The sequence below is a fragment of the Falco biarmicus genome, chromosome 3, assembly GCF_023638135.1.
Source record: "Falco biarmicus isolate bFalBia1 chromosome 3, bFalBia1.pri, whole genome shotgun sequence".
Taxonomy (NCBI): Eukaryota; Metazoa; Chordata; class Aves; order Falconiformes; family Falconidae; genus Falco; species Falco biarmicus.
In genome coordinates, this window is record NC_079290.1 from 90,238,155 (window position 1) to 90,253,573 (window position 15,419).

At 39.7% G+C, this 15,419-nt stretch overlaps 1 protein-coding gene across 7 annotated transcripts in view; it reads right to left on the reverse strand.

Annotated features, from left to right (window-relative positions):
* PIGN (phosphatidylinositol glycan anchor biosynthesis class N) overlaps window positions 1–15,419 on the reverse strand; it is a 106,961-nt gene that overhangs the window by 22,113 nt on the left and 69,429 nt on the right. For all 7 annotated transcript variants that reach the window (XR_008820710.1, XM_056331326.1, XM_056331328.1 and 4 more), the window contains 3 exons: window positions 14,370–14,461; window positions 8,764–8,875; window positions 2,702–2,810 (listed from right to left, as the gene is read on the reverse strand). Coding sequence is in view for 6 of the 7 variants with exons in the window: in XM_056331326.1 (XP_056187301.1) it covers window positions 2,702–2,810; window positions 8,764–8,875; window positions 14,370–14,461 (313 nt within the window). In the remaining variant the exon portion in view is untranslated. The remainder of the gene's footprint in view (window positions 1–2,701; window positions 2,811–8,763; window positions 8,876–14,369; window positions 14,462–15,419) is intronic.

Consider the following 15,419-nt stretch of genomic DNA (forward strand, 5'->3'; position numbering starts at 1 on the left):
CTGACAAATAACATTGGTGTGATTCTTCGTTGTAGTATAGCGCCCTCATTACTGAATCATTCAAAGACTCCATCAACAGCAAGTCATAATTATTAATCACTCTATTAAGGAACAGAAATGAAACTATAATATATGGAAAGTGCTCACTTGTGCTTACTGTCACAGTAGAAATTAATATTTATAGTAAGCATATCATGCAAGAGAGATGAGTCTGTTTCTAAAATCCGTGGTTAGTATGTTTTACTTCCTGGCTTTCAGCCTTGGTCACTGCTACAATTACAGAACAAATGACTTCGTTTCAAGGGTGCTCCAGCCTTTCAGCATCACCTGTAGCTTTCTCTACTTGAGGCTTGAGGGCCCAGCTCAAGCACGAACTCCAGGGATGTCACTGCAAGTCAGAACAGCTAGAAAGCAATTCAGCATGGCAACTGGCCTCTGTGAATGACACTCAGCACATCAGAAGTTTATCACTTTCTGAGCGCAATCACAGATGAGAACAGATGAGTGGCTGGTAGGTAATAATTAGCCTTTCCCCTCCATCTCTGATGTGACACATCAGGTATTAACTATCAAAAGGCCTGCAGGTTTCTGGCTGACCTATACAAATTTCTATGTGTCCCTCCCACCCAGTTGTGACACTAAATTCCTCAAAATTTGGCAGGTTGCTATGATATGTTTTAAAGTTTAGATCAGTGGAAATCTAATAAACATTTATTTAGAAATATCTCTTAACATAAAGATGGTTCTGAAGAACATGGGAAGAAGCTGGACTAACTTTATGCCTCCTGGTTTTACCTCTACGTTTGTGCTTAACATCCAGTGCATGAACCACACTGTGTAACACCTAAAGCCAGCTGGACACAGGCCTGCAGAAACTTACCCATCACTAATTATCTATTATTGTCAATAATTATTTGTTATGATATATAAATACTGATAACTGTGTGTTTCTGGTTATATGAATACACACAGAAGTGCGTAATGAGAGTTCAGTAAGCAACAGTGCCATTCTTCCAGAACTAAGCAAAAAAAAGAGGAGTTTGACCACCTGTAATGCCACCAACTTGGAAAAGCTACAGTAAAGCTTGGTACCTTAGTTCTTATGGTGCCATATTTGTGGTACACACTAGTGACAAGGCAGATGCTGGTTGTGGTTATGGTAGTGACATGGCACTTCTCTCCAACAGGAGTACTGAGGAAATGTTTTTGGATGCCTTAGCTTTTTACTTGCTTAGTTCTGTGTTTAATTATTTAGAGCAACTTCAGCAAGTACATAAAGCTCCTACCCTGTATATCACATTCACTTAAAATGATTACTTCCAGTCTGAAAGACTTTGCTAAAATATTCAATACTACTGTGGCAGCAAGTAGACTTTCTGGGTATATACAGTTTACTTCACTGTTAGCTTTATTTTTCATCATAGAAACATCACCCACAGCAACGAGAATTTCTAATATACTTTTTCCTCATAACTTTAGACCTCTCTGACTGCCCAAATCATCTTAGATGAAAAATGTTTTTTTCTCACCCTTACACAGGAGAGAAAGATAACCTTTACCCTCAATTCCTGCTCCAGTAAGCCAAGCAGGACATCATTGATTTCATCGACTTTACAACTACAAAGAAGTCATCACACAGAGATCCCCACTTAGCTTAGTAGCCTACAAAGAGTTTAGAAAAGCACGATGGAAAGTAAAATGCTCCGAAGACACCTGCATTACAAAGACAGCACTGCTCACACACGCACTGATCACAATCAGTTGTATTAATCTTGAATCCATTTCCTCAAACTGAAGCAGCATTCTAAAACTGACAAGACTGGCTTGAGTTAAAACAATGTCACCAGTCCAGGTCTGCACAAGACATCCAGCAACTAGATAAGAAGAGTCATAATTCTTCCATTAAGCTATGCTAGAAGTAAAGACCAGGAATTTAAACAAAGAGCTGCCATCAATCTTTGCATGGGATACGTTTAGCTCCAGAACAAATCCCACGTTCCAGATCACTCAGGGATAAATAATGCTTAATATTTTCTAATGGAACCCTACAGAAATTATTTTACAGCTGAGATATGAAAGGTATTGGTTTACTGTATTCCACAAGCGCAGTAGTAATTACATTTGCTCTGTTTAATCATCCTAAGATTTTAATTCTAGTGTGGTGAACAATCCATAGATTTATGGATTGTTTTTTCCCTTTAATAATTAGGTTATAACACATATAAAACATAACATTAGCATTATTAGCTCACAGGTATTTTGCAAGGCAGCTCTGAAGAACACTGCCATACCCCAACGGTCTCTGCCATCAGCTGCAACTTCAAGTTTCTATTGAAATACAGCAACAACCTTTCCTCACTTCCCTATGCTTAACTGGATTGCTTGCAGGACATCTCACATCACCCTTACCTGGCTCCAAGTGAAACAAAAAGGGAATTTATACCACTACATCCCTAAAAGGGGTCTTCCAGAATACCCAAACCCAAAAGATAAAGCTACTTGTAAATCAAGGTTGTTTGCATTCTATTACAAACTTATTTTAGAAGACTTTCTCACACATTCCTCAAAAAACCTCACTTCGGAAAAAATAGTGAAGTCACTGAGGAACTATTAGTCAAATAAAAGACGTGTCATCACTCCCACCCATCCCCGAACCCCACAAACTATCAGCATACAAGTTCAGGAGGGAAGATGTTCTCACCTAGAGTCATCCAGCTAGTAATCTGATTCAATATAGGCAACCCCTGTTTGCTCTTCAGACTGTCATGGGTACTGCTCACAACATATGTTGAAAGCGCAATACTCAACATCTAGAAAGAAGAAATCAGACAATGAAACACAATGTATGGATCTCTGCCAGCTCATACTAAATATGTAAATATGCTTTAGAGTTGTATAAACACCTCATCTGAATCAACATAAGAAAGGAAGTCTGATATGTAGTGTTGAGTGTTTTTAGTTTTTTACAATTTAGGCTTTTTAAAACTTCCTTCTATGCTTTTATTTTTATTATTCTTACTGTTTATTTGTGCTATTTTTAAACAGTTTAAACAAGTGCCCTGGATCACTGATTTGACATGACAGGCTCTTTGTCAAGAGTAACTACTAAAATGCTTGAGTAAACCACAGAAAACATATGTTGCACTGGTCCTCAAACAGCAGCCACCAAGAACTAGCAGAACCTCTGGCTTTGCTGCAGGATCAGGTACAGGGTGGAGGGGGAGTAGGTAAGGCAAGAGCTTTGCATGGGCAGAACAGCTCCTGTAAGAAAAGACAGCAGCAGCAGAGCAGACTGGAGGTGGATTTTGAGAGATGGAAAGAAATCGCAGTCTTAGCAGACTGTTCAAATGAAAATGTCTGAACCACCTCAAGCAAGGCCCTCTGCCTTGGAGAAGCAGTCCTTTTTTCTTGACTAATTCAAGAGACACCATTCAGACATCAAATGGGTGCAAAAAACCTTAGGAAAATTACCTTAGTTATTTTTGAAAGATTACAATTATCCAAGAAAATACTTGAGTCAAGCTTCCAATTACTGCTATTTATTCACAACTCCGCAGTTCCACTAAAAGGCAAATCAAGCATGCACAAGTACTTTGCCATTAGAAGACATAATTGCTGTTGTGGCTTTTTGAGTGCAAAGAAGCTACACTGTTCACATCCATCACTTTTTACCACATGAATAGCTGCCATTCCCCTGCCAGATGAAGTGATACCTAGCGGTACCTGCTCAGAGGATATACTTAGCAGTCAGCATCCTCTTTTGGCCCAGTTTCACAAGTGTTCAGTGTCTGCTGCTTCTATTTAATTTCAGGCCACAGGAACTTGTCACCGGTATTTCTGCGTGACATCAGTAAGATAGGTGAAAGCATTAAGCCTCCAAAAGCTCAGGGAATTGCTTCCTTCAGATCTCTGATCAGGTCTCTTTGTGATGCTTTTGTTGTATTCAGGCCAGAACTCTCCTCTTTGATACATCTTTTCAATGTCTTTAAGTATCATGAGCTCTGGTAATCCCTCCTGCTATCTCTTGGTCACTGGAGAAGTCACTCTGCACTCACCTTGTGTCGTCTCCCATAATACACCTTGTGCCTTGGAAGACTTGTGATGACCTGGGCACATTAGTAGACCCAAGTTACTTCTTAAAGATTTATGTTAATTTCCAGGGAAGGAAGGGCTCAGCATCTGCTTTCGAGACTCCCGTGTTCATAGTTTAATTAATGTTCAAACTGTTCTCAGCTTTCACCAACAACTCCAGGACTGTGGAAAAGCACAGAAGTAACTCGGGGATGCAAACTGAGGTCTTCAGCTAAGAATCTGTCTTCTTTCCCCCTTCACAACCTTCTTCGAAGTTAAAATCTCTTATTTGAAGAGATTGTTCTTAAAACACATTAAGAACAGGCCTCTGAAAAACACTCATCCGTAGGTCACAGCTACAAGAGGAAACCAAGACTGACATCTGCAGTCCCAACACCTTTTCACCAGCAGCTTTGGCTGCCCTCCTAAGCATCTAATGTAGCCACCCATAGAGAGAACAGCAGGAGAACCAGCATCACAGGCTGGACCCTATACAAGGCTGGCTGAAAGCATTCTTCCTGTCTGCTACTTCCACTAATATGACATGGATTCCTACTGTTTATTTCTCCTCCAAATTCTGAGAGGAAAACTAATAATCTGACCACCTTGGATCCACACAAAGTTCAAGTCTCCTGGGCATAACGTGGTCCAACCCTATCAACCAATGGAAACCACGGTGTTTTCAGTAGTGCAGCAGAAACTGGGCTTCACCTACGAAACTGATAGCAAAGAGAAACTGGTGTTTGCTCCAGCAAAAACATTAAGTTGTACAGTAAGTACTGCATCAGTCTAGCTGATAGACTGATTACGTTCATCCTGTTTTCACCATTCCTGAAGCCTTAATAACTTCTTGAAGATCATCAGATTATTTAGGTTGGAAAAGACCTTTACGATCGTGGAGTTCAACCATTAAGCCAGCCCTGCCAAGTCCACCACTAAACCATGTCCCTAAGAACCACATCTACATGTCTTTTAAATATCTCCAGGGATGGTGACTTAACCACTGCCCTGGGCAGCCTGCTCCAATTCTTGACAACCCTCTCAGTGAAGAAATATTTCCTAATATTCAAACTAAACCTCCCTTGCCTCAACTTGAAGCCATTTCCTCTCATCCTATCACTTGTTACTTGGGAAAAGAGACCAATGCCCACCTCGCCAGAGGACAGAATTAGCATTAACCAAAAGACAATTCTCTCCTTGCCATAGCAAACAAAATACTGAAAAAAGTGTTATTCCTGATTTAATGATAACAAGAGAAAACCTGAGAAAGTTTTTACAGTTTTCAGAAACTGAGGGTGTTGATTAGTATTGCCTGCCTCAGGCAAACAGTACATGTATCAAAAATTCAAAATTAGGTCTAAACATAACTGAAGGTTTTGTAGCAGAAATGTAAATTCTGCTACAAGTTACTCAAGCTTGCATGTTTACTTTTTAAATTGTCTTTATTTATATACTTTTGCAAAAAAATCTTTTTTATCGTGCTGTTTGGTTGTCTGGGACTTTTTTGTTTCTTTAAGGCTAATGCCCATGTTGGAATATGTAGTGTGTAGGTGCAAAATCAGTGAATAAATGAGTAGCCTGTAAATGGCCTCTCAGATCCATACAGGTATGTGGTTCGTACTCGTTTGCTAAGGTGTACACTCTGTCCCATCCGTGGAGAAACCAACACAAAAATACATAGTTCAGGATTGGATGAGAGGGAAATTACCTTTTCTGTGAGGGACTACATGCAAACTGGTAGCTTTTTTGCCTGCTCCAATGGTCTCTAATAATTCTGGTTTCTTTTTGACCAAAAGGAGAGCAATTAATGTAATGGAACAAGCTTTGTTCCTTACCAAGCATGATATCTTCTCTACAGGCTAATTCCCAGATGGAAAAGGAAGCTCACTTGGACAATAAAGAAAGTTATCTTCAGAAGAGAAAAAAAGATTCATCGGAAGGACAAAGAAAAGCCTAGGTGATGCTGAATCCTTCTTTTTCTGTGACTGAAATAGGAAGAAAACTGAAATGGGAAGTGTCATTATTCATATGCAATTCCAAAATAACTTGTGAAGAACGACTCAGGGAAATAAGAACTACTTGAACCTTTGGGATATATTATTTGATTTCCTGTATGAAAATGGATCTCATCCCAAATGACCAGATGCAAAAATTTGATGTGAACTGAAATAGAAGATTTAAAAGAGGGTTCTTGCACACAGACACTATCAAAACAAAGAGGAAAAGGATTTAAAAAAAAAAGAAGAAAAAAGAAATACAAGTCAAGGAATCCCAGTCAGAGATCAGAGAAGCTTGGCCAGATCAGTAGGCTAAGAGGTAACAAATTAGAAACACCAGCTAGTCCTCCATTGTGTAATTCAAAGGCTTTTAGCCAGAGCTGAACCTATAAATGACATTAGCAGAGTGGCTAAGGGAATCCCCAAGGCAAACCATACTAAAGAGTGTGAGGAAAGGACACCACATTTTCCCTTCCATTTCAGTCAATGCTTGAGAGGAAAGTGGCACACAAAGACAACAGACCTGTAGCAAATTAACCTATCTCCTTATTCCCCAAAATGAAGAACCGTTAACCAGTCTTAGTTTCCTGCCTACAAAGGAACAATGTAAAGAAAGCTTACGTGGAGGGGAGCTGCAAAACCTGCTTTCAAGAAATCCCTTGTCAGATGTAAAGCAGGAACCTGACAGTGTGTGCTTGTGTATATGACTGTCAGTGCCCTGATCGCTGTCTGTCACTGCAAAATTGGTATGTTTCGTTTCATCTGACTAGAGGATTCATCTCACCCTTAAAACTGCCTGGGAGTTGTAAATCAAAACTGATGCACTCAAATTGCTCCAAACCAGCATCTCATAAGATTACCCCCTTCCCTGTCCCCACTGAAAATTCCAACTCAAAAGAAAAAGCAAAAGGAGAATAAGAGACTTCCGTTGCCTAGAAATACTAGTCTTCTGACAAACATTTCCCTTTTGTATTCCTGTTTCAAACTAACTAAATGCAACCAACCTAATCTCAAAACAAGTTATTTATTTAGAAACACGTGTAATACCTCTGCAATGTTCTTTAATAATGTCCCCTACCAATCTTTTCCTGACTCAGAGCATGAATGGTGGATCCCATGTTTTCCATTCCCAAGTAAGCTTCCGAAATAAAAGTCTAATATGATGTCACTATGGCAAAATATTTTCTGATTAAGGAGCAATTTGAGGAGCTTTACAATCTTAAATGTTGGGAGAAAAACAAAGACCTTATTCCCTGAACAAGCAAGCAGAACATTTTCATCTAATTAAGTATCTCAGGACTCTGTGTGTGAATTTCCTGATTCTCTAAAGTTGGCTCAAGAATAATCCAGCATTACTTTTTGACTACAGACCTATTTCATTATTGTGATCATTTGTGAGCTTCTCCACAAAGTCACACCACCTGAGATGCTGCAGCAGTTGTGTGGTGAGCTGACGTTGCCCAGCTGCCCACCCAGCTGCTCTCTCACTCCCCCATCCAGTTCAAGTTGTTTTCAGGCATTCCAGTGAGAAATCTACTGCTGAGTATATGCTGGAAATACCTGTCCTGAATGCTTAGGAAAGGAACTGATACATCTTTTCCACGTGTAAGCTGGAAAAGTTAAGAGAAATCACCACCACGCTATACATGCATGCATGCTCAGGTATTCATTATTCTTTCAGCATTCATTATTCTTTCCCCTCCTCCTTTTAACCAATTTGAGCTCCATGCCTGAATCACTAATATAATGAATACATTGCTTGGCTCAATAAGAAATTCCAGCACTTACTAAGTCACAACCAATAAAGCCAGTCCCAAAATAAAACCATTATCTTGTAATAAGTTAAAAAAAAAAAAAAAAAAAAGAGGACGGCAGACATGCAAGGTATTATTAGAATCTTAAGAGCTCTCTAGAACTTAATTAGCACCTACTATGAAAAGATCTACCTACTTCATGAAGCTATAAAAATTCTCATCTTTCATCTGAAAGAAGATCTAACCAACAGAAAAGCAGCACAGTATCAATCTCACATTGTTATTCACAGAATCACAGAACAGTTGGGGTTGGAAGTGACTTCTGGAGATCATCTGGTCCAACCCCCTGCTAAAGCAGGTTGCACCGAATCATGTCCAGGTGGCTTTTGAATGTCTCCAGAGCAGGAGACCCCACAGTCTCTCTGGGCAGCCTGTACCACTGCTCTGTCACCCTCAAGGTAAAGAAGCTCTTTCTCACATTCAGAAGAACTTTCTTGTGTTGCAGCTTGTGCCTGTTGCCCCTTACCCTGTCACTGGGCACTACCACTGGAACAACCAGAAACTGGAAAGAACCCTCTGAACCAGCTAGCCTGTTCTTTAGCATGCATGTACAATTCCTGCAAACATCACTGGAAGTTACATACACAGACTGAACACAGGACAAACTAAGTAGAGCATCAAAATGTGTATGCATGTCTATGTCTCAATACACATAAATATGCACAGGATGAGTTTTTGGGAACATATGATGATGACATTTAAAAATGCGTATTACTATGAGCACATGGTCCTCCTGAAATGGTCAAGAGGAAAACTCTTAGGAACAATCATTTTCCTCTTGAAAATTGTGGCCTTAGTAGGAACACATTCTTAGAAAGTATGTAAAAATTTGCATGTAAAAACCCTCTAACATTCAGAATTACTGAAAAGTAGCAACTGACCTGATAAAAATGTACTTTCAGATCTTCATTATTTTTGTACTTATTTCCACTTTTACAAAGAGATGTCAATGAGAAGCAAGAGATCAAGAGAGTCAGCAAACCAGTTGCTATTCTGTAAAAACAAACAAAAGAACAATAAAATCCCAGGAAATATGAAAAGGTTCAAGAAACTTTCGTAGAAATGCTCTTCACAAAGATTAAATCATTACAGTGTCAAGACTTCATACATTAAGGAAAATTCAACATCTAGCTTTAGAAATCCAATCCAGAATCAAGTGTGGGTGGTTTTAGTTTGTTTTTGTTTTGTTTTGGGTTTTTTTTTTGCGGGGTGTTAGTGGTGTTGGGTTTGTTTTGTTTTGTTTGTTTTATATAAGCTTGCCATCCACATATGCAGTTATGCTCTTTTCATGACAGTGGCAAAAAGAAAAAAGTCTCCATTTTGGCCAATTGTCTGATCTGTCGCCCATTATTTTTAGGTACTTTCAATGACCTCCAAATGATATTATGAACAAAACAGTAACAGTGAACAGTGATCTAAAGTTAGTGGCTTCAAGGTCCGTCAGGTTTTTCATCTAACAGGGTAATTGCATCACCACTGCTATCAAATACACAGCTTTGGTTAAATGCAACAGCAAGACTAACAAGAAGATTGTTACTCATCACAAACGCAGGAAAAGAACGCCTGCTTGGCATTATTGAGTAAATTGCTAATTATGACACTGTTCCAAAATAATAGACAAGATTCACTGGAAGTTCAATACTAGTATCACCTCCAGTTGTCTCCCTTCAGTCATCAAGCAAGCAGAGGGACTGTAAAGGCATCAGCAGTTTTTGTGTGTATTTCTCTGCCACGCTACAACCTTGATATGGAAGCAGTCAAACCACCCAGTTCTTGCTTCCACTTGTCCCTTGGCACCGCCATTGAGAGACTACTAACAAAAATATCTATTTGTAACTACTCCACTCGTGTTTTCTCAGACATAACGCAAAAACGCGCCAATACCACATATTCAGTAAAATAAGGCTATATAAGTGTATCTCAATAGCAATTTTGAAGTAGTGACCTAACCAACATAGGAACACGGTTGCAGGCTACTCACAGAATGAAGGCTGGAAGGTATCTCTGGAGATCAGTCTAGTCCAACCACCTGCTCAGAGCAGGATGCTCAGGGCCATGTCTAACTGGGCATTGAGTAATTCCACTGACAGAGACTCCACAGCCTCTCTGGGGAACCCGTTCCAGTGCTTGACCTCCCTCATTATAAAGAAAGGTCTTTTCTTATATTTAAATGGAATTTCCTGTATCTGAACTTTTGCCCATTTCTTGTCTCTTCACTGGACACTGAGAAGAATGTGTTTTCTTTACTACTCTCCCCAAAAAATGTATACATTGATAAAATCCTCCTGAGTCTCCTCTAGAATAACCAGTTCCAGCTCACTCAATCTCTCCTCCAGGATAAGCAGCCCCAGCTCTTGCTTGCTCTTCTGTGACAGATGCTCTAATCCCTTACTCATGTTAGTGGCCATTCTCTGGACTCGGTCCAGTATGCCCACATCTCTTTTTCTGGACAGCCCAGAACCGGACACAGCACTTTCAGACGCATCTCATCAGGGCTGAGTAGAGAAAAATAATCACCTTCATCATCACCCTGGTAATGCCAAGGATACCACCAGCCTTTCCTGCAAGGGGCACATTGTTGGCTTATGGGCAAACCAGTTGGTCCCAGCCTGTCCTGGTGCACGGAAATTATTTCTGCTCAGGCATAGGACTTTGCACTTCCCTTTCTTGAACTTCATGACCTTCCCGTCTGCCCATTTCTCCAGCCTGTTGAGGTCCTCTTGAAGGGCTGCATGTCCACCAGCTGCATCAACGACTTCTCCCAGTTTTGTATCACCTACAAACTTCTTGAGGGTGCATTCTGTCCCATCATCTAGCCAGCAATGAAGACGTTAAAATAGTATTGGCCCCTGTACCAACCCCTGCTGTACACCACTAGTGACTGGTCTCCAGCTGGACCCTGTGCCACTGATTACAATCTTTTGAACTTGACAGTTGAGCCTGTTTCCAGTCTACCTCACTGTCCACTGATCTAGCCTTTACATCATCATTTTGTGTACGAAAATGTTATGGAAGACCATGGTGGTCTATCTCACTCCCTTCCCTGGGCTGCTCTATGCTCTCAGGAATCCCCATTAGGCCTTAGGCTGTGTGTTACGAGCTGGGCAGTAAAGCATCCCTGAACCGTACTAGTAACTAGCACGCCGAGGTGGGAAACTATCGGCTGTACGAGAAGCGTTCCTTATCTGCACACCACCAACACCTGACAACCTTGAACATCCCTTAACAAGTTTGAGAATGCTCTTTATTATGACTGTGAGTGGTACGATACCACTGTCAGTGGAATTTAAAAAAAACCCTCCATTAATTACCAACTCTGACTGCAGCCAGGACAGAAAGTTACTGATGACTAAAGCCAACCATGTTCGAACCTACAAGCAGCAGTTGTAAGTGAGGCCCTTTGAGTTCTCCTGCAGTGGGCTGCAAACAGCATCTGCCTCTAAGCAGGATGCCTCTCAGAGCTCACAAACTCCCAAGTCTGCGATACCAGGAGGACTGTCACCAGAAGCTGACAATAGAGCTTGAGCTGATTTTCCTGCCTCTCAAGGCTCAACCCTTTGGCTGTTGAGAAAGGCAAAGGCATTCGATATATTTCACTGAACCTGAGGGAAACTTTTAACAGGTATATATACCTTTGTACATATATCTCTATACTTCTATTCCTTTGTCTGTGTGCATGTGTGTATGAATTTAGTAACCTGATATTAAGTATAATAAAAGTATTACCATTGAATCCATAGTTAAACCACTTCTATAATTTAAGTAAATCCTATTTGATTCACTTTATAAATGATAAATAAGTAAATGATTAAGTGCTGCTAAAATCCTATGATCATCCTTAAATTGTGAATATTCCTTATATCTTTTAGGCATAAACTGCTGATCAAGTCTGAGATTAGGATTGGATCTAGCTGCACCTAAGCTCTGTCAAGAATTTAGAAAGCAAGGGGGTCTGCTCTGAACCTCATGACTCAATGGGAGGGTCTCCCTTGTCCTTTTACATCTTTACTCAGTGTAAATCATTCCAGCTTAATTTTAACTCGACTCTTCTTTGTGTGGTTTATCTATATACTAAATAACAGAGTAAACCTTGCATTGAACTTTGTGAAGTCGCACTCCCACAAATTCCTATTAAAACCATTTTGCTCGTACCTTTGATGGATTTTCTAAGTGACTTAACCTAAACCACTTGTTCATGACAGAGAATGTATCAAAATCCTTGCTGAAGTCAAAATAAACAATATTCCCTGCTCTCCCCTCACTGGGCCAGTCTCCTTGTCTTAGAAAGCTACCAGGACGGCAAAGTATAATTTCCTCTTCATAAATTCAAGCTGACTACTCCCAATCACCTTCTTGTCCTTCATATTTAGAAATGGTTTGCTTCCACGATTAGTTGCTAAAGTAGCTTTCCAAGGATTGCGGTGAGGCTTACTGGCCTGTAGTCTCCTGGATCCTCTTGCCCTTCCTGAAAATAGCAATGACAACATCTGCTTTCTTCCAGTCCTCAGGATCCTCTCCCACCAGCCATTGACACAACTCTTCAGATTATCAGTGACACTGGTCAGCTCCCTCAGCATTCCTGAGTGTATCCCATCAGGGCCCACAGACTCATGCATATCCAATTCATTTAAGTGTTCCCTAACCTGATCCTCTTCCTCTAAGTTTATGTCTTCTTTGCTCCAGGCTTTCCCGCAGGTCTCAGCAGTCTGAAGGGTGGGATTCCTGATGGCCAGTCTCACCAGTAAAGATGGAAACAAACGAAAGCCTCAGTCCTTTATCACCAGGTTCCTGTCCCCATCAACAGCAGGGCTATATTTTCCCTAGTCTTCCTTTTGCTGCTGCACGCTGTATTGTTGCACTTTACATCCCATACCAGATTCAACTCCAAGAGAGCTTTGGATTTCCTAACCTATCCTGCATATTCAGACAGTGTCTCTATGTTGCTCCTGGGGCATCTGACCCTGCTTTCACCTCCTATATGCTTCCTTTTTATGACTGAGTTGAATCAGAGGCTCCCTGTTTGTACCATACAAGTTTTATTAATGTGATGAAGAAGCCTTGATGTGACATACAGTGCCACAGCTCAAGAACAGATTTAATAAATGCATCCATTTCTCACTGGCACTCTAAACTCTTCCTCCTGTATCTTCTGTCCCAGCACCTCCTCATCTTCAATATCCTGAAGCGTCACATATACATATATTTTAATTGTTCCTTCAAAACTTTTTAGCGTCAGAAGTCCCTTGCCAAGATTCAGACAGGCACAAACTGTTCCAGAGGTACAATGTTTTATTAGAAAAACAAAGAGAAAGATGTGCAGCTTGGTTAAGGTGAATGTAAAGAAGTGTCAGGGAGGAAGATCTCAAGGTAATTTAATTCCATTTTTATTTCTAAGCTGTGCTAAAATGTTCTAAATAATAAAAAGAATGCAGTTTGGACCAGCAGAAATATATACACGTGCATATACAGTTGATATACAGCTGAGAGGCTGTAATACAGTCAAAGCAAGTATGTCCTAATATTTCTAACATGCCCAAGCATCAAGACTAAGAAGGGTTTTCAATAGCTAGATTTAAATCACAGTGGAAAATATTGAGGCAGAATGTCAACAATTTTGGAAATACTAGGGCTCATAATTCTACCAGCAATCATATATTACTGCTCAAATCCCAGATTTTACTGAGGATCAGGTACCCTGGCTCTGATGGGGCACACCAGGCAGCAGCAAGAGCCGTTGCAGTCTAGGTCAAGTCTCCCTCTGCAGTAACTACAATGAGAACACAAGCCCAGCGCCTTCAGGCTAACCACCCGGATTGCATCCAGATATCAGAGGATGCTTGTATAATGAAAGGGTAGCTCACAAGAGGAGAGGGACAGATGATAAAGATGCACATCAACAACTGTAGGAAATCAGACAAGCAACACCAGAAAATGCAGAACAGAGAAGTGTAAGTCGAAAAAGAAGAGACAAAAAGAGATGCCAAGGAAGAAGAGAGATCTGCCTGTTCTATTTGTTCTGTTTTCCTTAATATCTCTAGGTGCAAAGTGCTATTCAAAGGCAGACTATTTAAAGTTAGATGGAGGAATTCAGAAAGGTGCTGTCAAAGAAAACTGCTTTTGAATAAATGTTCTTATTCATACATGTCAGTGCTATTTAACATGTATTCAACCCAGTGACGCTCCTCCTTTAATTATGACCTTTATTTTCACGTAAAATTTGCAAATTTGTTATTCTGAGAAATGTCTCTCTCAAAAAGAAATTACAGAATAACACAAAGAGCAAACGGATGTGGCAAAAGAATTAAAAGTCACATTAGTGAATAACAGAGGTCTTTATAATCATGTTATTTAAATTCTGAATTTCAATACCTGTCCCAGCCAGACTTCAATAATACCAATTCCTCATATCTATACATCAAAAGGCAGCCTAAATTTTGAATATCAAAGAGGGAAATAAAAAAATTAAGGAACAAAATGAGATTCTTACACCAGAGGAATGTTTGGTTCTCTTCCTACAACAGGCATTAAAGGAAATATTGCCAGGAACACACAAAGAAGAGTCCAGATCAATGCTCTTGTCTAAAAGAAGAACAACAAACAAATGGGATTTTTTTTGGAGGTCACATGGACAGACAATTGTCTAATCAGAAAAAAATACTTCAGTGAATTACTAACAGCTACTAGCATCTCCCACAGGCAAAAAAACCCCTGCATCTATCAAGAGTAAAATTAACTGAAGAGCACAGGGCCATTGGTATTACACCACTTTAATAAAGAAAATCTCATTTACACAGCTGTCAAAATCCTATCAAAGACAACGAGAGTTAAAGCTAAGCTTATACTTAAAAGTACTTTTTCAAAGCCTGGCTTTCACAGACGTTGCAGTCACCAGGAAGATGATAAGTAACCTTATGGAGGAAAGGAATAAAACTAATCTCATCAGAAGTCTGCAGCAGCTAACTAACACCTGCTCTCTGGCAATATGGTAACATTTTCCAGTCTTTGAATCTGAATGCTATTTGATTTAACCACTGTAACTGTTTAAGTAGTTCTCTAAATTCTTTGCTAGGAGGAAAAAACCCAAACCTATCCCAGGGAGTTTATTCTAAACACATTAAAAGCTATATAACTTGAAGTTTTCAAGCTCAAGTCAGATTCAGATTCCTGAAAGGAAATTTTCAGTGCTACAAAACATCTTCTGTGTATAATTAGCTTTAAGACAAGTTACTTGATTACTCAAATAGACTTTTAAAAAAATTTAAACAAACAAATACAAGCCTCTATATGCAAGACTTAGCAATTTTACTCACTTTTTTTTTTTTTTTTTAATTAAAATGTTAACGTTACCCCAGAACTCTAGGTTTTAGGTATCCTGTGAAATAAGAGATGTTTGAATAAACTAATGCAAGAAATGTCTCTTATATTAAAGGTTGTGCCACTTCACATCCATATCTACAAAAGTGAAGTTTTTTCCTAGGAAAAATAATACAGAAAGGTAACTCTGAGGAACAATGTGTGCCAGCTGATTGCAGACAAT